Source organism: Eptesicus fuscus, chromosome 2, assembly GCF_027574615.1.
Source record: "Eptesicus fuscus isolate TK198812 chromosome 2, DD_ASM_mEF_20220401, whole genome shotgun sequence".
NCBI classification, from domain to species: Eukaryota; Metazoa; Chordata; class Mammalia; order Chiroptera; family Vespertilionidae; genus Eptesicus; species Eptesicus fuscus.
The window spans coordinates 61,351,997-61,378,301 of NC_072474.1; the positions used below are offsets into that span (position 1 = coordinate 61,351,997).

Genomic DNA, 26,305 nt, shown 5'->3' on the forward strand with positions numbered 1-26,305 from the left:
TGGTTTAGATTTGCAATTTCCTGATGATTAATAACTGCATACCACCTTTGGATTGAGCATCTTTTCATGTGCTTATTGATCATTCGTATATTTTCCTTGGAGAAATGTTTATTTAGATTCTTTGTCCATTTTTAATTGAGTCAAATTAGCTCCAAAACTTGATTTGTCTTAATTATTGAGTTATAAATGTTCATTATATATTTTGGATACAATGTATAATTTGAAAATACTCCCATTCTATGGGTTCTTTTTTCATTTTCTTTTTAAAAAATATTGATTTCAGAGAGAAAGAGAGAGAGAGAGAGAGAGAGAGAGAGAGAGAGAGAGAGAGAGAGAAACATCAATGATGAGAGAGCATCATTGATTGGCTGCCTCCTGCATGCCCCCTACTGGGGATCCAGCCCACAACTTGGGCATGTGCCCTTGACTGGATTCACACCTGGGACTCTTCAGTCTGCAGGTTGATGCTCTACCTACTGAGCCAAAACGGCTAGGGCTTTTTTCATTTTCTTGATGGTGTCAATTCAGGTATTTTTGAAAGACTTGATGAACTTTATTCATTTGAATTATCACACTTAAAAAAACTTTTGCTTTTAATATAGTAAAGAATATACTATCAATGAGGCATGGACTTGTAATTGTGTTTTTATTGTTGGTTTGTTTGTTTTTTACTCCTACAGTAGAAGTAAGAGATGACACCATTGGGCATAAAAGCAGGAGGAAGCTCACAAGTCGGGAAACCTGGGTTTTCTCCCTGATTCTGTTACTCCCAGGGTGCAACTTGTCAAGTTAGTCCTCTACCCTGGGTCTTACTGATCTAAGCCATAATGTGTGGGGTTGAACTAAAACAGTGTTTCTAAAATATTCTTAGTGAGTGGGGAACTTATGTTCAATTAAATGTTAAGTGAAACCCTAATATGTAAGATAAGTGGGTTTTCAGTTATATAAATTTATTATTTGAAACTCAAATTTATAATATTTTGTATAATTCAGTCAATGAGCACAGGGGGATGATACTGATGCAAACATTTGAGACCCATGAATATGGGTGGTAGTTGGAATCACTGTCAAGATTTAGTTCAGCCCTAACTGGTTTGGCTCAGTGGCTGAGGTGTCGGCCTTCGGACTGGGAGGTCCCAGGTTCGATTCCGGTCAGGGGCATGTGCCTTGGTTGCGGGCACATCCCCAGTGGGAGGTGTGCAGGAGGCAGCTGATCGATGTTTCTAACTCTCTATCCTTCTCCCTTCCTCTCTGTAAAAAATCAATAAAATATATATTTTAAAAAAATTAAAAAAAGATTTAGTTCAGTTCTATACTCTGTATTAACTTTAGAAAATTCTGATGTTTAGATAAATCACAAAGGATTTCCTGCAAATTGAATGAGTGCTTTAAAAGCTTGCTTTGCAATCTCATGATACTCTTCAGTTAAACAAAGAGGGCAGAAGATTTATTTTTTGGTGCATTGTTTCTGTGATAAGTACTGTAGCCAAAACATCTCTCTTGAAAAGTAAATTTGAATCAAGCATTCATAGAACAAAGTATATAAGCCAATCATATACTAGAATATACCTTCCAGGTTCATAAATTTGAAGATTCATTTATAGCTTTTGCCCAGTCCCATTGGGATCATTTCTGATGTTCTTGGGCTGATAGGACCTCTTATGGTCACTGATTTGGTGAAGCTTGCTGAATCTCATTCATTTTTTTCTTGAAAAAAGGATAGACCGAAGAAGAGGAAAGGGAGAAAACAGGACATTTGATGGAAATGACCCCTCACCTCAACAAAAATACCTCCTTCAGCAGATATTAAGGATTCTCCTGAACTAAGACACCCAGAAATCTCATAACAGAGGGCCTCCTGTTTTGAAGGTAGACACATCCTCAGGCTCCCCACAAACCCATAGCCCTGGAGGTACCAGCAAACCTCCAGCAGGGAAGTATGGGTTTCACATGGATAGCCATGTGCAGAGTCCTCTGATAAGGCACTGGGGTAGGGATCTCAGCCCCATAGTCCTTTTTGAATGTTTTTCATAGTCGCTCACCAGACATTTTAGTATATGAATAGGGTAGCCATATAAGTTGTCACCCAAACTGAGACACTGTGAGAGTGGAAGGTAATACTATCAATCATTAGCCTGGGACAACAGTTGTAAACCAGGCTGTTGCCAGGCAAACTGGGGTGAAGGGTCATCCTGGTTAGGAACCAAGTTCTCCCCAACAGAAGATAGTGCTAAAAAACAAACAATTGGCAGATATGTATCACCAATCTGGCAAAATATCAACATGTCTTCAATGAATCTTTACTATTTTAACCTGAACCTAACTTTTTAATTTTTAAATGAAGCCTTTGAAATTTTTCTAAAATGTAAAGTGGTTAGTTAGCCTAAGGAGCCTATGATATGTTAAGGGGAAAAATCACTTCTGAATGCAGGGTGCTGACAATACGTAAGGGAATATAAAACAAATATGGAAACTGAAATTGTTTTACTAAATATGAATTATTTAATACAATTTGTTTAAACTACAGCAATATAAAATAATTAGTCTGTACATTCTTGGAAACACATGTCTGTTATAGATGAATATTTTGGGGTTCTTATTTTATTGGTTCCATTTACTAAATGTTTAAATAATTTTCCTGTCCATATTATTCTATTTTATATTCCTTGACAGACAAAGATCATTTCTGTCACCCTTTCTTCTTCCTTTTAGTTCTACTCATAGCACCATTTTGTTTATTCTTCATACGGTTATTCTTCATATGGTAAACTCTCAACCCTGTAGTAACTAAGATTTTTTTACAAAGTTATTATCAAATCCACAAACACTTCCCTGATTACAAAGCATTTTTTTATCCCCATATTCATCAGATCTTCATTCAAAGCTTTGCCATTCCTTTGTTATGTTATTGAACATCTGGCGGTTTGGGATCTCTTCTAAAGCTACTAGTCAATTTTTTTTATTTTTTATTTTGCCTCATACCTACATGTTCTTAACTAATCTACTTTGATGGTATCAGTCTCATAACTCTTTATTGTTAGTGAAATAAAAGAATAAAAATAGAATCCCTCTTTATAATTCAAGATATTCATGGAAGGTTGGTTATTAATGATAATGCCTCAATGAAACTTTCAGTAGTTACTTAGAAATGTGTTTAGCCATAACATAAAATAGTTTACTATTTATTTTAACATTTATCCTTTTGAAAATAGGAGCTAATAGTAATATTAGCTGGAGAAAAGGATGAACAGGTTTGGTCTACTTTTCCATTTTTCCATGACTTAAAAATATACTCACCTCCTCCAAAAGGTCCCCATATGACTCGGCGGATGGACTTCACCCAGTCTTCCATATCATTCTGGGTGCTCGCCATGAGGAGGTAGCTCTCATGATTTGCTGTCATCCGTTCTCGATCGCCTCCTGTAAGAAGATAGTCACACATGAGAGTGTGCTCAGCTGAAGATTCCCCATCAGCAGCCTCCTAGGGAGTTCCTGACACACAGATGAAGGCAGCCAGCACTAGGTTCTACCCAATGAATTGGAAATATTTACCATGATTTCAACATGGGGGGAGGGGGGGAATCTGCTTAAAAAGGAAAGACACTTATGTTTCCAAGGGAAAGCTGGAAAACAAATACCATTCCCCAAACAAAGCCTGCCTTTTTGTCCTAGCAACAACCCATAGGCCTGCATTAACTCATAAGCCAATCTCTGCATGCTGCACTGCTGAAAAGGGAGAAAAAGCAAAAGCAAAATGAAAGATGGAAATGAGATCTGCAGAGCTTGGGGTTTTGTCTGAAGCAAGTGCATGCACAGTGAGGCCACCAGCCCAGCATGGATGAGCTGGGGAGTTCTAGGAAGCAAAAGAGCCACATAAAAAACTTTTGACCCCGAGGTCCTCCTCTATCACTCTGTCCTGGTAGGGAAGCCTTCCTCCTGAGATCATACTTTCAGGAGGGCAAACAAAGAGGAGAGAAGATACAATGCTGGCCAGTCACAAGGCCAAATCAGTGCCCCCACCCCTATGGGCCTCACTCTGAAGAGTGAGACTTAGGAAACCCCAGTGGTGCCTCCATGCAAAAGGTTGGTGGATTGATCACCATTTAATTTTCACTAAGTGTTGCAAAATGTGCAGCCTTGGGTTGAATTAATTCATGTCCAAGTGCTTTGTTTTGTTAAGACTGCTGTTGTTTGTTTGTATTAAGATGCATCTCAATACCTTTAATGAGGCGCTTGCAGACTCCAATTTACAATACTGCCTTTTCTTTCACATCCAGTCTATTTCCCACATAGCTCTGAATGCTATAGGCATTTGAGTTTGTGACCTCTGAATTCTATACAAATGCCCTAGGTTGAGAAATACAACAATTTTACCACTGCTGCAAATTTATAGAACAAGTGAAAGGTTAGAAAAGTGAAATAACCTTAAGCCAACCAAAGAAACAATTACATTGGTATTTTACATTTTCATACCACTGGGTGGAAATGGGAGAGGGACCAAGGGGCATATCAAATAGGTTTCCTAATGTCTACAGGTCTCTGGAATAAACAAGACTAGCCATCTCATATTTTAAAGAACATCTCACTATTAGGGAAACAATGACATTCTTATACCTTTAGGTGTATGCTAGGTCAACCATCACTTTAAACAACTTTTACCTGAAAAAGCATAGGTTCAGGAATCAAAGAAAACCCTCCTAAGCCCTGGCCCAGTAGCTCAGTTGGTTAGAATATCATCCCCATACACCAAGGTTGTGGGTTCAATCCTCAGTTAAGGCCCATACAAGAATCAACTAATGAAAGCATAAATAAGTGGAACAACAAATCGATCTTTCTCTCTCTCTTTACTCCTCTCTCTCTCAAATCAATAAATAGTAAGACTTTTTAAAAAGAGAAAGAAAACCCTGCTGAAATTGTAATTCTATCTTCTATTAGCTGTTTGCCTTCTGGGAAATTATATAATTTCTGGAAACTCACTATTTAGAAATAATAATCCCTATATAATAACCTTTCATGAGAATTAAATGCAATAAAGTAGAAATACCAGCACTATGTTAAGCTAAAAGAAATTCTGTAAATATTAATTCAGTCTCATTTTACTGCCTCTCATCCCTAAAAATGCTAAAAGGACATATTACACTTAATTTGAACTGAGAGATACTATGTCTAGTAAGTGCTTGAGAACAATTTGTCAGTACACATACACAGGGATTTTTAAAAGGCTACCTCTCTTTGATAAATAACAATACACATAAAATTATCCTGTATATGTATGTAACTATGCCATACATTAGAATGCATATTCATGGTTGTATGCCATATAAAGTGGCAGAAAAAAACTGAATGACAAAAAAAAAAGGTGCTTCATTTAGCATGGCACAGAACTATAGATTTAGTTTGTATTCTGATCCACTTACACTACAGCACTGGGCCAAAAAAAAAAATTACCATTTGAAGTGAGAATATTTTAATTATTCTCTTTGCCAGAAGGATGGCTGGCAATTCGGACAGCAATATCCTGCTGTGTCACTCCCGGCCCAGGCAGAAGCAGCCCTGGTAATGAGAGTGAGTGACAGCGGCTGCAGTTTCTGCCTGAAAGCAGAGAAAAAAGGAGAATGATGAGCACAACTGGCCATTATCCCCTGACTTTTCATGTGATTCTCTGTCTCTGCAGGTGGTGCTGTGTGTCTCACCCTAAAGCTCATTTAGACTGCCAATCACAGGTATGACAGCCCATCTGTGAATTTCACTCATGGAAATAGAGCTTCAAGCCTTAGTGTATTAGCAAGAGAGGGGGAAAGACTTAGAAAGACTTTTTCTACGAGTCTCAGTGAGAATGCAGACTCATTGGTAAGAATGCGATGAAAACAATTGGAGGCATTTATAGAGATATAAACTAGATATTCTGTACTAAAAATATGTGATTTCTAACTGGAGATGCTATCTGTTCTAATTCATAACCCTTCAGTTCTAAAGGCCTGCTACTGGTACTGCACCTCACAATGGAGGGGGCTCAAAAACAACTTATTAAATACATGGTTAAATAAATGAATAAACTCAATATTGACTTTCAACCATGTGAATCAAGTTTTACTCTTGGTTAATCCTTTATGGGGGTTAATGATCCATTTAACCATTGTGAATCTCAAATTCTTTCCAAAGGTAAAGCTTTAAAAAGCAGCTTTGAGATTTATCACTGGAGGGAGTGTCATTGTCATCTTCAATCCACATATATGTATGTATCTGTGTTTATGTCTATGTTATAGCCAGTATACACTCTCCATTCTTAAATTCTGCTTCAACATAAATTCATATGTAGTTTTATTTTTATTTTTAATACTGCTTTCTATGAAAGTAGATTGTAATCATTTTAAAGGGCACAATGTATTGGTAAATTATATACAACTTTTAGATATTAACTCAGATTGGTAGCAATGCTTTGGTGATAGTGTTAATACTTCAAGCATTTGTGATTTGAAGTTAACTAAGTAGGTTATACCATTTAATTTTACTTGTTTATGTATGTAAGTGAAAGAATTTGTACATTTCCTTGGGATCTTCTGTATATTTGGATTAGATATAAAATTTTCTTTCCCAGAAATAAAACATATTCTCTGAAATAAAATAAGTAATTGACATGTTTGATTTTGCAAAAATTTAAAGAAGATTAAGAAAAGTTTCATGAATTTAAAAGACTAAGAAAAAGCTTAATCTAAAATTAAAAGGCAGGCTAAAGAAAATTACATTAAAATAAAAGCACAGTTAATTAAAAACAGGAATACAAATATCTATTAATCATATGGATAATTACAAAACAATATTTTAAAAATAGTTTTTGATAAACAACTTTGCAAATAATTTATTATTATTATTTGTTTTAATCCTCACCCAAGGATATGTTTTTATTGATTTTTAGAGAGAGAAGAAGGGGGAAAGTGAGAGAAACATCAATGTGAGAAACATTGAACCTGCACCCTAGGTATGTACCTTGAATAGGAATCAAACCTGTAACCATTTGATGCATGGGATAACATTCCAACCAACTGAGGCATTGGACCATGGATGCAAAGACTTTCTAAAATTTTTAAGACAGGTATTGGAAATAGTGTTCCAACATATACATGCTCATTGTTTATAGGAGTATGAATAATATTTCTTATGATGCAGTCACCAAATTAGGGTTTTGAAGAATTTTATTAACTAGTGGCCCGTGCACGAAATTCTTGCATGGGGAGGGGGGGGGGTGGGGGGGTGGGTGAAGGGGTGTCTCTCAGCCAGGCCTGAATCCTCTCCAATCAGAGACCCTTGTGGGATTGGGCCTAAACTGGCAGTCGGACAACCCCCTCGCAATCCGGGACTGCTGGCTCCTAACTGCTCACCTGCCTGCCTGCTTGATCACCCCTAACCACTCTGCCTGCTGGCCTGATTGCCCCCAACTGCACCCCCCTGCCGGCCTGCTCACCCCCAACTGGTCCCCTCTGCCATCCTGATCACCCCCAACTGCCCTCCCCTCCTGGCCTGATCAACCCCAACTGCCTTCCCCTCCTGGCCTGCACCCCTAACCGCCTCTGCCTCAGCCCGTCACCATGGCTTTGTCTGGAAGGACTTCTGAAAGGTCTCATGGTCTAATTAGCATATTACCCTTTTATTAATATAGATATGAGCTTTTATTACACAAAAGGAAGTATACAAATTTTACATATGATACTATCTCAATTTTCATATAAGTAGACAGCCAGATAAATAAGATACTAGATTGAAATACACAATAATGTTAACAATGGTTATCTCTAAATGTTAGGATTAGAAAATTTTTCTTCTTCTTTTGTTCTTTTCTGCATTTTCCAGATATTAACCCATTTGTTGTTACATAATACAGGTGTTATTTCAGATGTTTTATCATATATTATTTTATTATCATAAAAATCAAGAAAGCACTAATAAAAAAAAAAAAAGCCAACATGAGCTGAAGATAATTATCATTAACCTCACTGTTGCCTAAGATGGCTCACTGTGAACTCTCACTAATTTTCCTTTAACCTTTTCCCTCTCTCCCCGATACTGACCCAGAGCACCTCCCCAAAGGAAGATTTGGGACAAGAGACCGGTGTTGCTCAAAGTGCAGATGACACCAGGTAACTAGGACCTCCTCAGTAAAAGAGAGACTCTACTATAATGTGCATTATCTTTCTTAAAATATATATATCTAAATAAATATTTTATTGGATTTATTGTGTAGAAATTTTCAAAAAATAGTCATCAGAACAATTTTGTTATTTTTTTCTAATGAAAAATTATTGTAAATTGTCAAAATTATGAAGTAAAAAGCCAAACAATTACTTAGAAGTGATGTATTTATATGTGTGCCATCTGAGTAAACAAACCTTTAAAGAGATGCAGAGAATTATTTGTCTTTATTTGAATTTTAAAACAAGTTGCTCAAGGGAAACTGTGGTCATAGGCATTTGGGTTCATTTCCAAACAGTTCATGAACAGACCTGAGGACATTTCAGCAAATACCTCTGATACTGTTAATAATTTCAAGGGTGAATTGTTTCCTCATTCCCAGGTACAAATCAGGTTAAAGCCAGACCTATTATGCTCTGTTTTATTATAGTTAAGAGAAAAATATTTCAATGTTCTAAGTTGGGTTATTAATTTTCACTCATACAACTACAAAGTCTTTTTTTATTGAAGCATTACTTTTCTCAAAACTTAGTTTAGGTCTTTATTGGCAGTAGAACTCTAATGATAAATTACAAGATATAAAGTAAATTCTGAAGCATATCAGTAGAAAATTACTGAGATGGAAAAATGCAACTTTCCTTTTATGGAAACCGATACTTGGAAAACAATCAGTTATATGAAATTATAAGCTTCTATGGATACTATCACTTCTTAATAAATAATAACAATGAAAATAATAAAACAGCACATAGTTAATAAAATAAGGGCAGAGAAAAAATGGGTGTCACATTCAATATCATATTTAATTTTTTCATATTGTTTTGGCTATTATAGAGATATTGTTATCTGAAAATTAATAATGCTGGTATGTTTTCCTAATTAAAATTTTTTCAAGTATTTCTTCCTCAAAGGTTAATTTCAAAAATATCAGAAGGGCAAAATTTCAATGCAATCCAGTTCATTCAATGCAGAAAAGTTGCATTACTCTAAAATTAGATTTTTGAATATTTTAAAATCCCTAAACTAGAATATGAGAATTAAGGACCTAGTGGCATTAATAATCATTCTGTTTGTATTTTGTAGTCAGTACCACACACTAAACAGATTACTAAATATTATTTTGCATTATAATAAAATTAATGCTACATTTAATTTAATGAGTACTTTATAATACTGTTTTACATATTTCTTATACCCCTTATACTAGCTCATAATCCCTTTGTAAGAAAAAAATCATACTACAATATATAGCTAACTTATGTTTAAGGTGAAAGTAGCTATATAATGTTACATTTATACATATATATAAATGCACACTTGTTAACCAGTTATAGATTGATGAGCACTTATTAATTATGGTAGATTTCTAATAATTAAATTTAGAAATAATTTTGTTTTTGGGAATCTATCTACTTGGCTACAGACAGAGAAAGCACTGAACTAAAAATTCTATACTATACTAGTTATTTCTGAATGCCTTACCTCAAACTTCACTATAAAAAAAATCCCAAGATGTGAGCAAAAGTGCTTCCTGGATCAAATTATAAAAACATATACGTGCTTATAAAGAAACTAGAGATCTGGTGCACAAAATTTGTGCACAGGAGGGGGGTGTCCCTCAACCCAGCCTCCACCCTCTCCAATCCAGGACCGCTCAGGGGATGTCCAACTGCCGGTTTAGGCCCGATCCCACATCGGGCCTAAACCGGCAGTCGGACATCCCTCTCGCAATCCAGGACCACTGGCTCCTAACCACTCACCTGCTTGCCTGCCTAATGCCTCCAAATACCCTCCCCTGCAGCCTGGTTGCCCCCAATGGCCCTCCCCTGCCTGCCTGATCTTGCCAACTGCCCTCCCCTGCAGGCCTGGTCACCCTCAATGGCCCTTCCCTGCCGGCCTGATCTCTCCCCTAACTGCTTTTCCCGGATGGCCAGTTAGTCCCCAACTGCCTCTGCCTTGGCCTCCACTACCATGGTTTTGTCCAGAAGGAAGTCGGACATCTGAAAGATGGCCAGTCGACCTGGTCTAATTAGCATATTACCCTTTTATTAGTATAGATACTGAAAAATTACTAAGAATTAGGACAATGAAACCAGATTCTTCAAGTTCAAATTAGTCATTGACTAGCTGTGAGATCCCTCATCTTTAATTAAGGGTAACAACACCACCTGTCTCACAGTTTTATTATGAATTAATTGAATGAAAAATACCACAAATGTGTTGAATAGTGCTTGGAACATAGGATGCTCTGCTCAGATTATTATTGACATGCATAATAATGTTAATTCCCTAAATTATTAATATGTTAAATATTTGTCATTTGAAGTCTTTAAAATGCAGGAAGATTGATTACCTTTGGGCAAATATTCTGAATATATTTGTAAAGAAAACCCCCTTTTATAAAAATGTATATTTCTTTATTGATTTCAGAGAGGAAGGAAGAAGGAGAAAGAGATAGAAACATCAATGATGAGAGAGAATCATTGATTGGCTGCCTCCTGCACGCGCCCTCCTGGGGATTGAACCTGCAACCCAGGCATGTGCCCTTGCCCAGAATTGAACTTGGGACCCTTTAATCTGCAGGCTAATTCTCTATCCACTGAGCAAAGCCAGCTAGGGCAAGAAAAACCCTTTTTAGGAAAGTAATTATTATTTATTTTTTAAGTAAATATTGATTTTCATATTGGTCATGTTTTTAAAAGTATAATTGTGATATACTTAATTTATAAATAATTAACAAAATCTTTAAGACCTTGATAGACATAGTTTATGTTTCCACTAATTTTTGACATTTCTTGGACTTATTCTTTCAAAAAAACTATTTGGCAGAGCACAATTACTCTAAAGATGATATAATTTATTACATTTTAGATATTTGTTTTCCATATTGCACTGGGCCATCAATAGGATTTCAATTTAAGTCCAACAATATATTTTTGACTTTCACTTATGTCAGAGACTCAGAATCTAGTCACTTCCTTCTCAGCATCTTATTAAATTCTGATTAAAATTCCCCAAAGCAAAGGTATCTAGAATTTAAGTCCTCTTCTAATTGATCTTGGCTTAGTTTGGGAGATCAATGAATTCAAAATTTTATCTGATTGCTATAGAAGTCAGACAGGTAGAATAAATTACCTGTAGAGTCAGATCAGTTTAGTCCAACAAAGATGATACATACTGGTGTCCCAAGGGAAAGCAAGTCCCAATGCAATAACTTAAAGCTTGTAATAAGTGGAATACCATCCATAGTCAAAGAAACAAGGCAGAGTTTGCTGACTTGGACAAATCAAAAATCAAAAGTATTTTCTTTTCTATGAGGAAGTCCCTTACCACAAATGATGACTTAAATATTGAGAAATATTAGAAAATTTGGGGTTATTTTTTGATATATTGAAATTTATACTTCCCATGACTATGCCAGTAAACCCTCTATTGCAGTGTTTCTCAAAGTGTGATGCAACTCTAGTCTACATGTCTAGGAAGATAGGAAGCATCTGAGAACCTGTTAAAACTACCAATGCTTGGGCCCAAGCCCAAACCAACCGAATCAGAAACTGGTGGTGAGACCCAGCAATCTGTTTTTTAAAATGCCTGCTATAGGATTCTGATCCAAGCATAAAGTTTGAGAACCACCCTCATAAGAGAATTCGCTCTAGTAGGGAGAGGCTATACATTTTAGAATCCATGTATTTCAGCTACATTCATCCTATTAGCTTGTATCCATGTTTTATTCTTTCAGTCATAGCCAGCCAGAAAGTACTAACTTTTAAAGCTAGGGATCATATAACTTACTTAATTGCTTATTTGCATTGTAAATGATTAACACTCTGTAACTATCTTTGCAAGGACATGTCATTCAAGTTGGGATTACTGAGTCTAGCAAATTTGTGGGCCTCATGCATTAAAGATACCATATTTTATCAGAGCAAACATTGGAGCATTTCTTTTGCATATAAATACAGTGTCAATATACGTCTTCCCCTGACACCCAGAGTCTGATGAGTGGAATAGAGCACTGAATTGGGGGAGACATGCCACTCTTGAAGATCTAGATTAGAATGCTGAAATCCATTTTAAAAATCTCCTAGTATCCCACTCCTCTTATTGTTTTTGAATAGCACAAACTTGCGAGATTAGTGATAATGTCAGTTGACACTGCAGGGTGATTTACATTTTACAAATTACTTTTATATTCCTTTATTCATTTGGTTTTTACAATAACCCTGGGAGGTAAAGCAGAGCATTCATTCATTTATCCTGCACATACTTACTGAGCACCTGTATTGTGCCATTTATTATTCTAGGTTCTCAGGATATAGCAGTGAACAAAACAAAGGCTGGAGTTTAGAAGTGAGGTCTGGATGGCAGATATAGTCATCAAGGTGATGGTATTTTAAAACATGAATGTGGATGGGGTCCCTTGGGAATGCTGTAGCAAGATAAAGTTCAAGTGAACTCCAACATTTATAGACTGAGAAGAAGAGGAATCAGCAAAATAAATTGAGAAGATGCAGCCAGAAAGGTAGGAAGAGAAACAAGAAAGGCTGGGTGAAGAAGGTGATCAGGTGAGTCTAACGCTGTTGAGAGATTAAATAAAGTGAGAACTGAGTACCAACTAATAGAGTAGGGAAACAGAGATTATTGGATTAGGCAACATGGAGATTATTGGTGACCTTGAAAGCCTGATCAGACTAACACAGAAAACAGAAACAGCCAATATCAACAACTCCTCTAGGCATTTTAATGTAGAGAGAAGCCGTGGATGGGTCTCAGAGTCATGGGGACAAAAGTGTTTAAGATGAGAAAGATCACAGCATGTTATATGCTTATGGAATTATTCACTGGAGAGGAAAGAAACAATGATGTAGAAGAGATGAGATTTAAAGATTCATTCACATTTCTTTAATAAAGCTATGCTCACAATCCCTCACGCTCTTCAGAATCTTTAATAAGATCTGGCAATTGACATAATTGATTTCTGCCAAAAATTTGTTAACAGTTTGTTAAAAATATGTAAAACATCTAGAAGAGAGATATTGAAAGAAAAAGAACTAGTATTGTGCAGCTAGTTTCTACACAGGTCTGCCTGGGGGCAAAATAAGAAAGGAATGGTGTTAAATTCATAAATCATTTTTTCAAAACTAAATTTTTCTATATTAATTTGAACACAATTTTTAGTATTTGTGCAATAGGAGATTTTTGCACCTTAATTTAATTGGGACAATATTAGTATACAATATTAGTTTTAATTGTCACAGTGTTAATTATCTAACTTTACATAGCAGCAGTTTTATAGAATGTTTTGATATATACAAAAGAACTCAAAATTTAAAATAAAATACTATGATAGATTGTAATTAAATTATCCCAACCAAGAAATGGCAACTAGTAATTATTCTAATAATATAAAATTTAAAGAACGTCTTTGATTCAGTTTGAATTTTGTTCTCTTAAGCAATTAAAATTAACTTGGCAATTAGAACACTTCACTGTCCATTGTACTTCAACTCCCACAGTTCATGATTCCCTGGGTGTTGTGAGCTCTATTGTGCATATTTGGAGGGTTAGACATAAGATTTGTCTTACGGGTCTGAAAATGGAACTCAGCCCTTCAGGTAAAGGTTCACTGCTTCACAGAACACACAACTGTACAATGTGTCAAAACCCCAACACTTTCAAAAACATTGGTGTTTCAGGAATATTTTTAATTCCACTAATAAGGATACTTGTGAATTTCCCTAATTTGCTTGATATAAACACCTTACACACTAATTCCATGGTTTCCTCAAGTGTAAACCATTTCCTCAATCAGTGTTGAAAGGAGTCTCTATGTTCACTCTGCTAATTCCTTAACCTATGTCTGGAGTTAGGGGACAATGATATGTAAGATGAGAAGTATTAAAGAATGTTGTATACTTATGGGAATTATTCACTGGAGAGGGAAAACTTAATTGTCTCATTCTATTTACAAATAATTCCAAGAACCTGCAAAAGGAGTCAGGGCCACAAGGTCACATGTTGTTCACATGAAGTTCCTATAAAGAACACTACTCCATATCTGCTTCTTAATCCAAGCCCTTGTATATTAATCTAGAAAGGTTAACACTGTCAGAAGGACTAAGTAGACTTTCTCTTTTTATTTCTCAGATTGCTGTTATGAACACATTTTAGGATGATTTCTTTTCAAATAAACATATGAATATACAATTTCATAGCCATGCATTTAGGGTTGCTATGTCAGATAGAAACATTATTATTAAGTGAGGATGTCGAATCACTTCAATGCAAGTCACTTGGTAAAAGGATGGCTTAAAACCAAGTGGGGTATATGTGTGTATGGAATTCAAATAATAAAGTAAATTTTTGAATTTATAAAAAAGAAATTATGAAATCTAACAGTTTGGTTATAAGTGGGTAAGGACTCATTACATTACTTGGAAGATTTTGGTAGATCTCTATGTTTGCCTTGGAAGGTGACAGAAGTACTTGGGGAAATTAAATATATTATGATTTAAAACAATTCCATGATTTCAATTAGTGTATAATCAGTGTTTAAATATTGAGAGAAATTTTGTCAAATTCATAAGTTAATTGAACTTTAATAAAAAACAAAAGCTATTTTTAAATCACAACACAAAATTTATTAGTTTTATACATAAAATAACAAAAACTAGAGCTGTATTTGAAGGCTCAGAAAACTCTAGGGTTCCATATCTTTAATTAATAGAATATTAATTTAAAAACAAGAAGTATTATGGAATGTTTGTCTAACAAAAAGCCTTTCTTACACAATTTTTAAAAAATTCAACAGACACAAATTAATTTGAATGTTCAGAACTATATCAAATCCATCTTACTAAAACACTAAGCTTCTTTCTTTGTACTCCAAATTAGAATCAATTGGGGTAATTACATCAGAATTATTATAGAGGGGTTTTGGAGGGCTTTTTAAAAAGTTAATTTCATAATTTTTGATAATATTAAGTAATCAAATGGATGAAAATCTAAAATTAAATAGCAAATAGATGAAAATCTGAAATTCTCCCTAAAACTATGACTCCCCCAAACTATTTGCATATAGCTGAAAACATAAATCTGGAGTCTTATGTTTAAAAATTACTTTTAACAAATGAGAATCTTTTTAAGCATCATAAAGCTGAAAAAACTTAAAATATTTTAGGAATTCCTTCCCACCTGTTAAAATAATTTGCAACTACTTCCAAAACTTTAAAAATGGTGACTGTCCTTAGCAAAGATAATTATAACAACCACTCAGGGCATCAACAAGATGCTCAAAATTCTCATAATTATCCACTTATCAACAAATCCTCTAAAAAGTAAAAAAGTCACCTAGCTTTTACATGAACTTTGGATAACTGAATCCAAATGAGAACTTCCTAAAATTAAAGAGGAAACAAAGGCAAGGAAAAGCTCCTAGAAAAAGCTGTCAGACCTTTTATATTGTATCATTTTTTATTATATTATCTTTCAAATCTAGTACAAATATCTACTTCTTTAAATTACTAAAGCCCAGCAATTTTTCTAGACACATGAAAGAAATTAAAATTAGATCCTGCCTGCTGATAGATTGATACTGTGTAGCTCATAATTTTAAATTAAAGAGTAATCAGCCAGGCTCCACAAGTTAATTCAACTCACTATACCATTATTAATTAACATTTAATGAATACCCACGAATCCATGCAGCAGCATTAGAAGTTGGTAAGCCAGCTTCTGTTTGGGGCATGTAGTCTGATTCATAGATAATTACCAACCTAAATCTGGCTAAACTCTGAATACAGATTGGCAGATTGATGGGCATAGTGTTAAACAGAAGCCATATTCCTAAAAGCATCCAATGAGAAATAATGGCATTCTTTTTCAAATATAATGTAAGAAAGCCACCAAAGAGGTAATAGATGCATGTTATCTTTCCTGATCTTTTTTGTTGGAAGGTGGGGGTTGGAAGCAAGGGCATAAAATAAATGGATAGGCACACAACGTGTGCATACAGATTCACCAAGATAGAAAAAGAAAAGGCATATAAAGCCATGAAAGAAGAATGTTTTGTAGTTGAAAGCAAGATTAAATCAAGGTCACTGAGTTTCTCTTCAGTAGAATCTATAAACACCTCAAAGTTAGCAAACTCAGTATTTTAGATATGACCCTATTCAGAAAATGTGAAGGAACTAGTTCTAACAGTTGTTGAAAGATCTTCCTTGAATAAATGAATGGAGATTAAAGAATGATTTAATTCATTAAAAGTTATTACTTATTGCTCTTTAATATGCACAGAAGCTAGACTTAAAATATATAGAAACTCCCATAGGAAGAGTGTTTGGTGATTGACAACATATTATAAAGGAGACTAAGGAAATATTCAGTACCAAAACTGGATGTCAGCAGAGAACAACCATAAAAGGGAAACAGTGAGATGGATTGCTTATAGACTATTCAAGGCAGAAGTTATTATATGACTCCAAGATGGAAAGTTATTTTGTTGATGATTAGTTTTTTTTTAACTTTTTAAAATAATTCTTTATTGTTGAAAGAATTTACATGTGACCCCCTTTTGTCCCCCATTGACCCATTTTTATCTATAGTTTATCAGCTTAATAACAAGTTATTACTTTGTAACCTAGAATGAAAATTTGAAAATAACAGACTCTGAGACTAAAGAGAGTGCTCCTAACAACTGGCATAACTATTGGCACTTTTTATACATTATTTCGTTTCATCAGTAGAAGTAATTACTTAGCCTGTTTTAGAGATTATAAAATTGACCACCAGAGAGGTTTTATTCATTTCTCAAAGTCACATAGCTAATAAATGGCAGAGTTGGGGTTTATACAGGTTTCAGATTGACCTCCAAAGTCCAACTCCCCCATTACTCTTGGTTTGTTCAGGGTCATGCTATCCTTTGCTATAATTCACCTGTACTCACTCCATAGCATTTCCTTCTTCCTTTCTTCATTGGGATCTTTAAAGATCTCACACAAATGAGAAACCCTGCTGACTCTCCAAGTAAAGTTGTCCCCACCCCTGTCATCCACAGCACTTTGCACCTATGTCTAGTGCAGCACATATAACATTATTTTATAATTCAAGTGGAATGGCATAATATAGGCATTTGACTTACTGAGTTAAAATATATGTTTATTACTGATTTTTAAAAGAAAATAACACCCTTAGTGGCACCAAATTTCAAATTATCAGGGTAGGTTCCAGTAAGAGATAATGTGCCAGATTATCTTCCATATACCCTTTCAAATACACTCTCTGCTCTTTTCCACCTAGCTCCCTGCCACAGAGACTCATTTGTACAGATGATAGTAGTGGGCTCCCATCCCTATAGCTTTTCACAGGGCTTGGCCAACAGGCAGCCACGGCAGGAGATAGCAAGGAGGAAGAAACATGGAATCAGGGTATTTGTATTCCTGCTCCCCAGCTCTGGTGTTGTCCTGGGTTGGCTCTGTATCTTGATCAGAAATCAGTTCCATCCCCAGGAGACTGTTCTCAATGGCACTCTTCTTCTGAGTCCTACTAAGACCTCTCTGTCATTGTCCCTTAGACCGCAGCCTGGAAAAGCTCTTTCATTATTATTAGGCCTAAGTTATTCCACTATTGTTTGTAATCCCCCTGCACCTCACCCACCCTTTTCTAAGTGATACCTTTGTATAGAAACCTTCTTCAAATTATCCTAATTTGAATGTGCTGCCTTTTTCAGTTGGGACTGTAATGAATACAATTAAGTTTGGATAGGAGATGCATTTTGCACCCTTTTAATCACAACATCCTCTTTATTCCTAAAAGCCTAGCTGCACAGCAACTTCAGTGCAAAGGAAAAAACGTAATAAACTTACAATTAGTTTAATATCACACCTACTTAAACTTTATGTACTTGTACTGCCAAGGCACTGTGAGGAATACAAAAGGCAATTCATGACATGCTCTTCCCACTGGGACATTATGATCTTTTTAAGCATGAATGAAGAAAATTATAAAGTGTGAACTCAACACAGGTGCAATCCTTTGTGCTACAGAGAATAAAGGGTATTAGTTATTAAGAAAGGAACAAAGACGAACATGTTATCAGGAAGAAGGTTCTGAGAGCAGGAGAACTTGAACTGTGTTTTGATAAGTAGTCTCAAAGTGAAGGTGGTGTTGCAGACCAGAAGGACTCTATGCTCACGTGGAGCTCAGTGTGGGTGAAGACCTTGCTTCTACAGGGAAGTTGTCTTGGGTTGAGTTGACTCCCACAGGCTCTGGACTTCCTCCAGCCTATGTCCATGCTCAGAGAAGCTCCCTTGCCCTGGCAAGAGCATTCTCTTTTGTCCCATTTCCCTTAGCCTTCCTTAGCTCTTCCTGTATATAGCCATCTTTTCCAAGGATTATTGTTTGCAAATAACTGTTCCATTATTAGAAGATCCTCAAGTTAGATCTGCAAGGCATCATTTTTTAGATGAGTTCATCTGGGCAACACTACATGTCAGGCACCACACTTGTTAAGAGCCATGGATACAAAGATGATTAAGTCCCAATTCTTGTTCATAAGTAGTGTGTCATCTAGTGGGGGAAATTAATAAGATCTCCAATTTCTAATCCTAATGAAATCAGGGGCATTGTGGGTAAATACAATGCTAACAGGCACACACACAAACATATATAGATATACACATCACAGAAATGCACACAGACTCTCATACATATCCACACATGTACACCTTGGCTGATAATTATGTGTCAGTCAGGAATTGATTTACACATGAGCTGGTAAAAAAGAGAAAATATATAATGTTGAAATCATCCAGGAAATCAATTTCAAAAGGAGTATAAAGTGCAGGATCCTTGATAAATATCAAGATAATACTTCTTTTAATCAAATTCATCTGAATATGTCTACTTAGGTTTTATAAAATGAGTCGAATGAAAAAATATATTAAAAATTGAGATAGAAGTAAATTTTTAAACAAAATAAACTAGATTTATTTGGCTATCCATTTGTAAGTTGGCAGCTACAGAAATGCCAAATGATAAGTTGGCCACAGTGGGGCTTTTTTTCTTAGAACCTAGAAATATATTAACACTAGGAATGTATTAATAACTCCAAAGGAACCCAGTGGTAATTTGAAAATCCAATATGGGAGCTCAGATTTTCATCAAGACTGAGAGTCCTTATTTCATAGCAAGACATCTGAGCAAGCAAAACTTCATGCAAATCAGATTTAACTTTCTATTCATTTTGCTTCTATAATAAAAATGAAAAAAATCAGTCAGCTTCTTGCATATTCAGTGTCCTTTTCCACCAATATATGCCCTTCTGCCAGAACTTTACACTTCTCCCTTATTTAAAATAAAAGTAATTAAAATGACTCTGATTTGTAAAGAAGAGAGTGAACTAGTGGGTGAGGGGATCCTGTTAAATATAGGACAGCACCCATTTTAGGAAGCTTAGCCACGTCTTCTGTATCCCTCTCTTCATGAATTTTGGCCGGGAATCAATTATTAACTTCCAGTAATGCTGATAATGTTAATGCCCAATACTATGCACTAAACAACTCCAATGCTAGTAATGATGAAACTTGGAGATCTAAACCCACATTTCTGCCAAGTGAGCACACACCTGCCTTCCAGATGACGTGATCGTCATCATATAACTGAATATAAGAAATACCAGAGAGTGATATAGCAGCTTTTATATATGAGTGATGGGTTTTATGATGCTGGAAAAATCTATAATGTACACTTTGTATGCTAGTCGTGGTAAGCTATAATTCTGAAATATCTTTAATAGGTTTTCACTTTCTCTCTTTTGCAACCCGAGTGAAAAAGAAAAAGAAAAAAAAAAAAAGCCTGCATATTCTCTCTTTATTGTAAGGCTCCTGCATATAATACAGCTCCTGAACTAAGCAATGTCTTTGGCCTTTCACACCAGGTTAAGTACAGCTTAGCAGTGACCTTGGTGCCAAGAAAATGAGCCGGTGGCTTTATTTCAGCTCCTTCTTGGCAGATGTCCAGTGTACTAATTGGCACCCGGGTGACAGCATCATAAAACCAACCAAGGTGAAGCAAATGTGGAAAGTAACCCATGTATACAATATCAGATCATCTACATACTTGAAACCAGGCATATGGAGTTTTATTTTGCTTTGCTTCACTAAAGATGAGTGGGAAATGGATTGCTTCTGACAGTCCTGCTATCATAATTTCAGATAAAATGCTCTTTGTGTATGTGTTTAAGAATAATGTGCAGCAGAAGCTCAGGAAGAAGACAGATGTTCAATGGAAACTGAATGCAGGGGAATGTTCTCTCCACAGAACACAAGAGAGCCCAGCTCTTCATTTATGTGCTAATATTTTCATGAATCTCACTGGGTGATGAGCATAGGAGTATTTTTAAAAGGGAAGAAAGAACTGGAACAAATGAGAATGAGGCAGAGGAAGGAAGAACAGGAAAAGAGCATGTCTAGTGTGCATGCTCTATAATAAAAGCCTAATATGCTAAGTATCTGGTCACCCATTCAACCAATCAAAGCGTAATAATGCTAATGATATGCTAAGGCTGCTCAACCACTCACTATGATGTGCACTGATCACCAGGGGGCAGACAGTCGACTGGTCGACCAGGTGCTATGATGTACTCTGACCACCAGGGGATAGACACTCGACCAGTAGGTTAGCTTACTGCTGGGGTCCAGCTGATCAGGACTGAGCAAGACGGGCCAGACATGCCCTGGAGCCCTCCTGCAGTCCCTCCCCAGCTGGCCAACCTCCCACATCCCTCCCCTAATCGAGCACCAGTGGGGTCCCTTGGCCAGGCCTGCGCCCTCTCACAATCCAGAACCCTTGTGAGATGTCAGAGAGCCAGTTTAAGCCTGATGGCAAGACGTCGCTATGATGCACACTGACCACGAGGGGGCAGACGCTCAGTGCAGGACCTGCCCCCTGGTGGTCAGTGCGCTCCCACAGGGGGAGCATCGCTCAGCCAGAAGCTGGGCTCATGGATGGCGAGCACAGTGGTGGTGGCGAGAGCTTCTCCAGCCTCTGTGGCAGCACTAAGGATGTCTGACTGATGGCTTAGGGCTCCTGGACTACAAAAGGGCACAGGCCAGGCTGAGGGACCCCGCTTCCCCCAAGTACGTGAATTTCATGCACTGGGCCTCAACTAGGGTACAAAAATGTCCATTATCACAACTACTTTTCTTTAAATCACTCCAAACAATAAGTAATCTTTCTGTAAGTATAAGAGGATTTAAAGAATAGCTCTTCTACTTAAATGAAGAATGTACATAATGGGCCTAGCTTAGTGACTGGCCCACGTGACCTAACAAAATGCTGTTTAATAAGTCACCCTTCTTTGTCCTTTTCTGGAAGGTGACACTGATGATTCTTTGCCTTCCTTTTTTGCTAACATTTTGCAATGCTAAGGAAATGCTTCCTTTCTTAGAACTGTGACTGTATCTCTACCTACAGACCCAGAGCTTCTCAACCCTTTTCCTAATGCTAGAAAAAATGCAAATTAAATGTAACTTAAATTTCTTTGAGCATATCACATTAAATTAAAAAAATCAAGTAACTTATTTAGACAAATTCTCTGTCCCCCGAGCATAATTTTAGATTGGCTTTTTTTAAAAATTATTATTATTGATTTGAGAGAGAGAAAGAGAGAGAACATCGATGAGAGAGAACCATTGATTAGTTGCCTCCTGCAGGCCCCATACTGGAGATCGAGCTGCAAGGAATTGAGCTGCAACTGATGCCCCAACCATGAATCAAACTGACCCAGAATCAAACTTGTGACCTCTCAGTGCATGGGATGATGCTCAACCAACTGAGACACACTGGCCAAGGCATAATTTTAGGTTTGATTCTACAATTAAAGACAACAATTAAGATTTGTAATTTGTTTTATTTTACCAGTCTATTTTTAAAGTCTTGTGATGTAAGATCACTCAGCAACAAATACATTTACTTGCAAACTCCAATTCAGCAGATATTTAATAATATTGTGACTAGAGCATTTTAATAATGTTGCTTCACAGAATCACTATTCTTTTTAGGAAAATGTCACCTAAACCACTAAAACAAGCTAATTGATTAATTATTTGTTTGTTTGCCTTCTTCCTAATTAATTCATGCCATGAGAAGATAAATCAGACACAAATAGTATGAATCTTTAGTGTTTAATTTTATGTGCCACATTCATTAGGCAACAGAAATACTCCATTTACAGAAATACTCTTAACCAAGGTAAAATAATTCTCAGTAGATTTGACAGTTGTACATTCTGAAAAGCATCATAATCACATTGCATTGAAATGCAGGATTGATGTAAATAATAATTTGGATCTTGTCAAATTTCATTTAGCAGTATTCCTCAAAGGATGTTCTACAGAAAATAGGTTTCATGGTCTAGAGATGTGATGTGATAAAAAAAATTATCCAGAATCAAATACATCTGAGAAACTACAAGGTCCAACCAAGTTAAATAGATTTCCTCTTTGCGGGACTTCTCAGTCTTAATATTTAGAAATTGTTCTAAAAAACCTCCAAGAAAGGATAAATATGAAGAGGATCCCTTATAGACATGACCATGGAAAGTTTTCTTTGCAAATCATCTGGAGTTATTTGTGTTTTATGGAACACACTTGGGAAACGCTGACTTTTACTCCAGTCACTGTGCTGTACAGATGTCTGGGGTCACAAACAGATCATCTGGGGAGGGTTTGAACAACTGGGGGCCCGGGTCCAATCCAGAACAAGTGAATCAGAATCTCTGAGAATGCAGCTCAGAAATTCGTATTTTTAAAAAAGCTCTTAAGGTAAAATTTTTGATGTCTTAAACACCCATGGTTTTATTTGTTTGTTTCTTGCTGTTGTTTTAAGAATGATTCAAACTGTAAGCAGTTTTAAGTCTTGAAGCTGTACGTTGCAGTAGTTTCACATTACTAACAGTGGAAAGTTTCAAGTATATCTCTGTTTATGGTTAATTTAGTATGTTTTTATACTTATTGAACTAAGTTGTCCAGTGTCACTAGATTCTGGAAAGAACACACCAAAACATGACTGCTATACAATACAAGCATCCCAAGGGGAACAAACTATAAAATTGTTAATAAACATGAAATTAAAGGTTGTTTTAAACTGCAATAGCCTCGCTGCAGTAAAATCAAATCTAATATGTACCAGGGCTTTTAGCATTGCCACAGGTCCAGCAAAGATCAGAGACTTTTAGATTTTAGATGCTTTTGACCATAGATCAAAGTATTCAGTTAATTAGAAAAATTCTTTGACCTTGTTCCCCTTTCTCACATGGAGTATAAAAGTGTTCAAAGTTTCTCATTTAAGACAAAAAATTAAACAGTGTTTTTGATCTTTTCAATAAATCAAAAGGAAAAAAATATTTTCCAATAAACTCTCAATGACATCCCAGCTTTACTCTTAAAGTACACACGAAAATAACCTGTTTACTGGAGGAAAAGAAAACTGGATTAAGCATCAGAACAATTAAACCCTTCACCAAAGCCCAGATTAGTTTCAACTAGAGAGTTTTAAGTTTTCATCAAATTTCAAAACTCTGGTCAGATCTGATTGGCTCTGCTTGCCTTCTGTTCCAGACAGTACTGATGGGTTTTTAAAAGCAGATTTGTGTCCCAGCCCAAGGGGAACATGTTACAAATAAGGACAACCCCTGGTTACCAGACCATGGAGGTTTTAGTTTCTTCTCTCAGCCAACCTTAAAAACGAGTGGGCAGTTCAAGCTGGATGGTTATTTGAGACAGGGGACTACAGTGCTGTATCAACCTGCATTGGAATGTAAGTGTGAAGGCACTCCAGCCACTCAATGTTACCATTTGGAAACAAAACTTCCTGGGAAAGAAAATATCATAATCTCTAAATTTGACATAGCAGTGAGCTTCAGTTGTCAACCCTGTGCACTGAGTGCACAGATATTTTAAGCATCCTCAGGAGCCTCTACCACAATGGAAGGCAAACATATTAAATGTACTATTAAATGTACCCAGAAGAATGGGGTTCGGTCAGCATAACCCAAATGCCATTATGGTTCCATAGATTGCCAATAGAATGAAGCATCTTTTCTGGGCTACAATAAATATTTACTTTCTGTTTGGCAAATAAATTACTCCTTCTTTGCATGCTGAACATTCTTGAAGGAGCAGCACTACAATAACATTGTTAAAGCAACTGATAAGCAATTTGGCTTAATTGCTTCCCCATGTATGTTCCCAAGTTCCTTGCTAAGTAAATCACATACATCTCTCAAGAAGGCAAACTATCTATTGCCTAGCACATTATTCATGCTAATCAGGTTTTCAATATGTTATTGAGATTCAGGATTATAAAGTTCAATGTAAAAAGCCGGTCATCCAGCCCACGCTAGTGTGGTTCAATTGGTTGAGCATCATCCCATGCATTGAAAGGTCACTGGTTTGATTCCCAGTCAGGGCACATACCCACGTTTTGGATTCAATTCCTGGTTGGGGTACAATATGGGAGGCAATATGGGAAGCAATGGATCAATGTTTCTCTCTCACTTTGATGTTTCTCTCTCTCCCCCTCTCCTTTCCTCTCTCTCTAAATAATCAATAAAAAAACATGTTTTGAAATCTGGTCATCCAATAAATGTCCTACTGGTCTACTATCTTATAGGTAATTGGAATATGAGAATAGAGATTTCTTATGGTTTCAAGGTAATCTTGTCAAGGCCTTGTGTGCTTTTTTCTCCTTGGTTTTCCATAAGGGACTCTGACAAGAAACAAATGGACACACCTTTCTTACAATTCCTGCTCCTTCAATATAAAGGAGTAACAGCTAGTTAAAATGAAGGCAGGTCTCTGTGAATAAATAACTGCCTTTTATCAGCCTCAACTCAGATTTGGAAATCACTTATTTTTCTTATTTTCCCCAATATGCTAGTATTTCTAGTACCAAAAACAAATTAGAAAGTATGCCCTATGTAGAAGAAGTTAAGTAACTGGTCCTGAAAAGGTTCCCTTTACCCAAGAGAAAATAAGGTGATTGCATTTAACAAGTTTAAGTATGCAAGAATAGTGAAAATGTTACTTTGCCTTTAAGAATGTGGGCCATGGTTGCAACTGAGAGGGAATATTGTGAGTGTAAACAAAATAAAAAAGTAGTATTTATTGTTTGTCCACTGCAGTAAACACTGTGCTCAGCACTTTTGAATATTTTATTTAATGCCCATAATAATTCTGCAATGTATATTCAATATTTAAATTCAAGGTCTATTATACAGATGAAGTAACTGAGGTTTAGAAATGTTCAGTACTTCAGGGACATCCAAGAGTCACTGGTAAGACACTGATACTCATTTCGTTTCTCCAGAGCTGAGAATTAAACTATTTTCCTTCATGCTTAAACATAAGTGGCAAGTTTCATGAAGAGGTACACCTAATCCTGGGTTTGTTGATGGTAATGGTAATAATAAGACATGATTCAAGGAAAGTAGCGGCAACTGAATTTTGCTTATACTTAATTTTACTTTGGCTTTTCTAACTCAGCGACTCAGAATACCATAAAGTCTACCTTCACAGCATTTGCCCCATTCTTGACCTTTCCTTCTTTCCTCTCAATCACATAAGTGGAACTTGCTGATCCCAATCACAAAAGTAGAACTTGCTACCAGCTAAGGTCCTTCTACTCATCACTCCTCCCTCCTTAGTCAATTGCTTGATGCTTTAATATTTCATTGTTCCTAAACGTCTACTAGGCAATCCAGGAATAGAGAGTTGGCAGATGGAGTAAACTTCGGATATGTGTAACACTTTGCCCTCTTTGAGAGATGCAGAATATCCATTAGATATTGAAAACTTTGAAGTTATTCATCAAGAAACTTGCATAACACTAGTGTTTTTTTAAATTTAATTGATCTGAAAAAAATTTACTCCCTTTTAATTATGGGGAAATGATTTCAGAAGCTCAGTTTCACAAATACTAATATTTTGTATAATACACATATCAAAGGTTCAAATCTGATAACCCCAAATAGCCTTACACATCAGTAAGACCAAATCACTTACTTGTTTGAATGCCACCACCAAAACTGTCCTCAGATAACCTGGTAGGGAGATGTGTG

The 26,305-nt window shown here is 36.2% G+C and overlaps 1 protein-coding gene across 3 annotated transcripts in view; it reads right to left on the bottom strand.

Annotated features, from left to right (window-relative positions):
* ARHGAP24 (Rho GTPase activating protein 24) overlaps positions 1-26,305 on the bottom strand; it is a 460,097-nt gene that overhangs the window by 64,476 nt on the left and 369,316 nt on the right. For all 3 annotated transcript variants that reach the window (XM_008143589.3, XM_028148297.2, XM_008143591.3), the window contains one exon: positions 3,298-3,420. In XM_008143589.3, the coding sequence (XP_008141811.2) occupies positions 3,298-3,420 (123 nt within the window). The remainder of the gene's footprint in view (positions 1-3,297; positions 3,421-26,305) is intronic.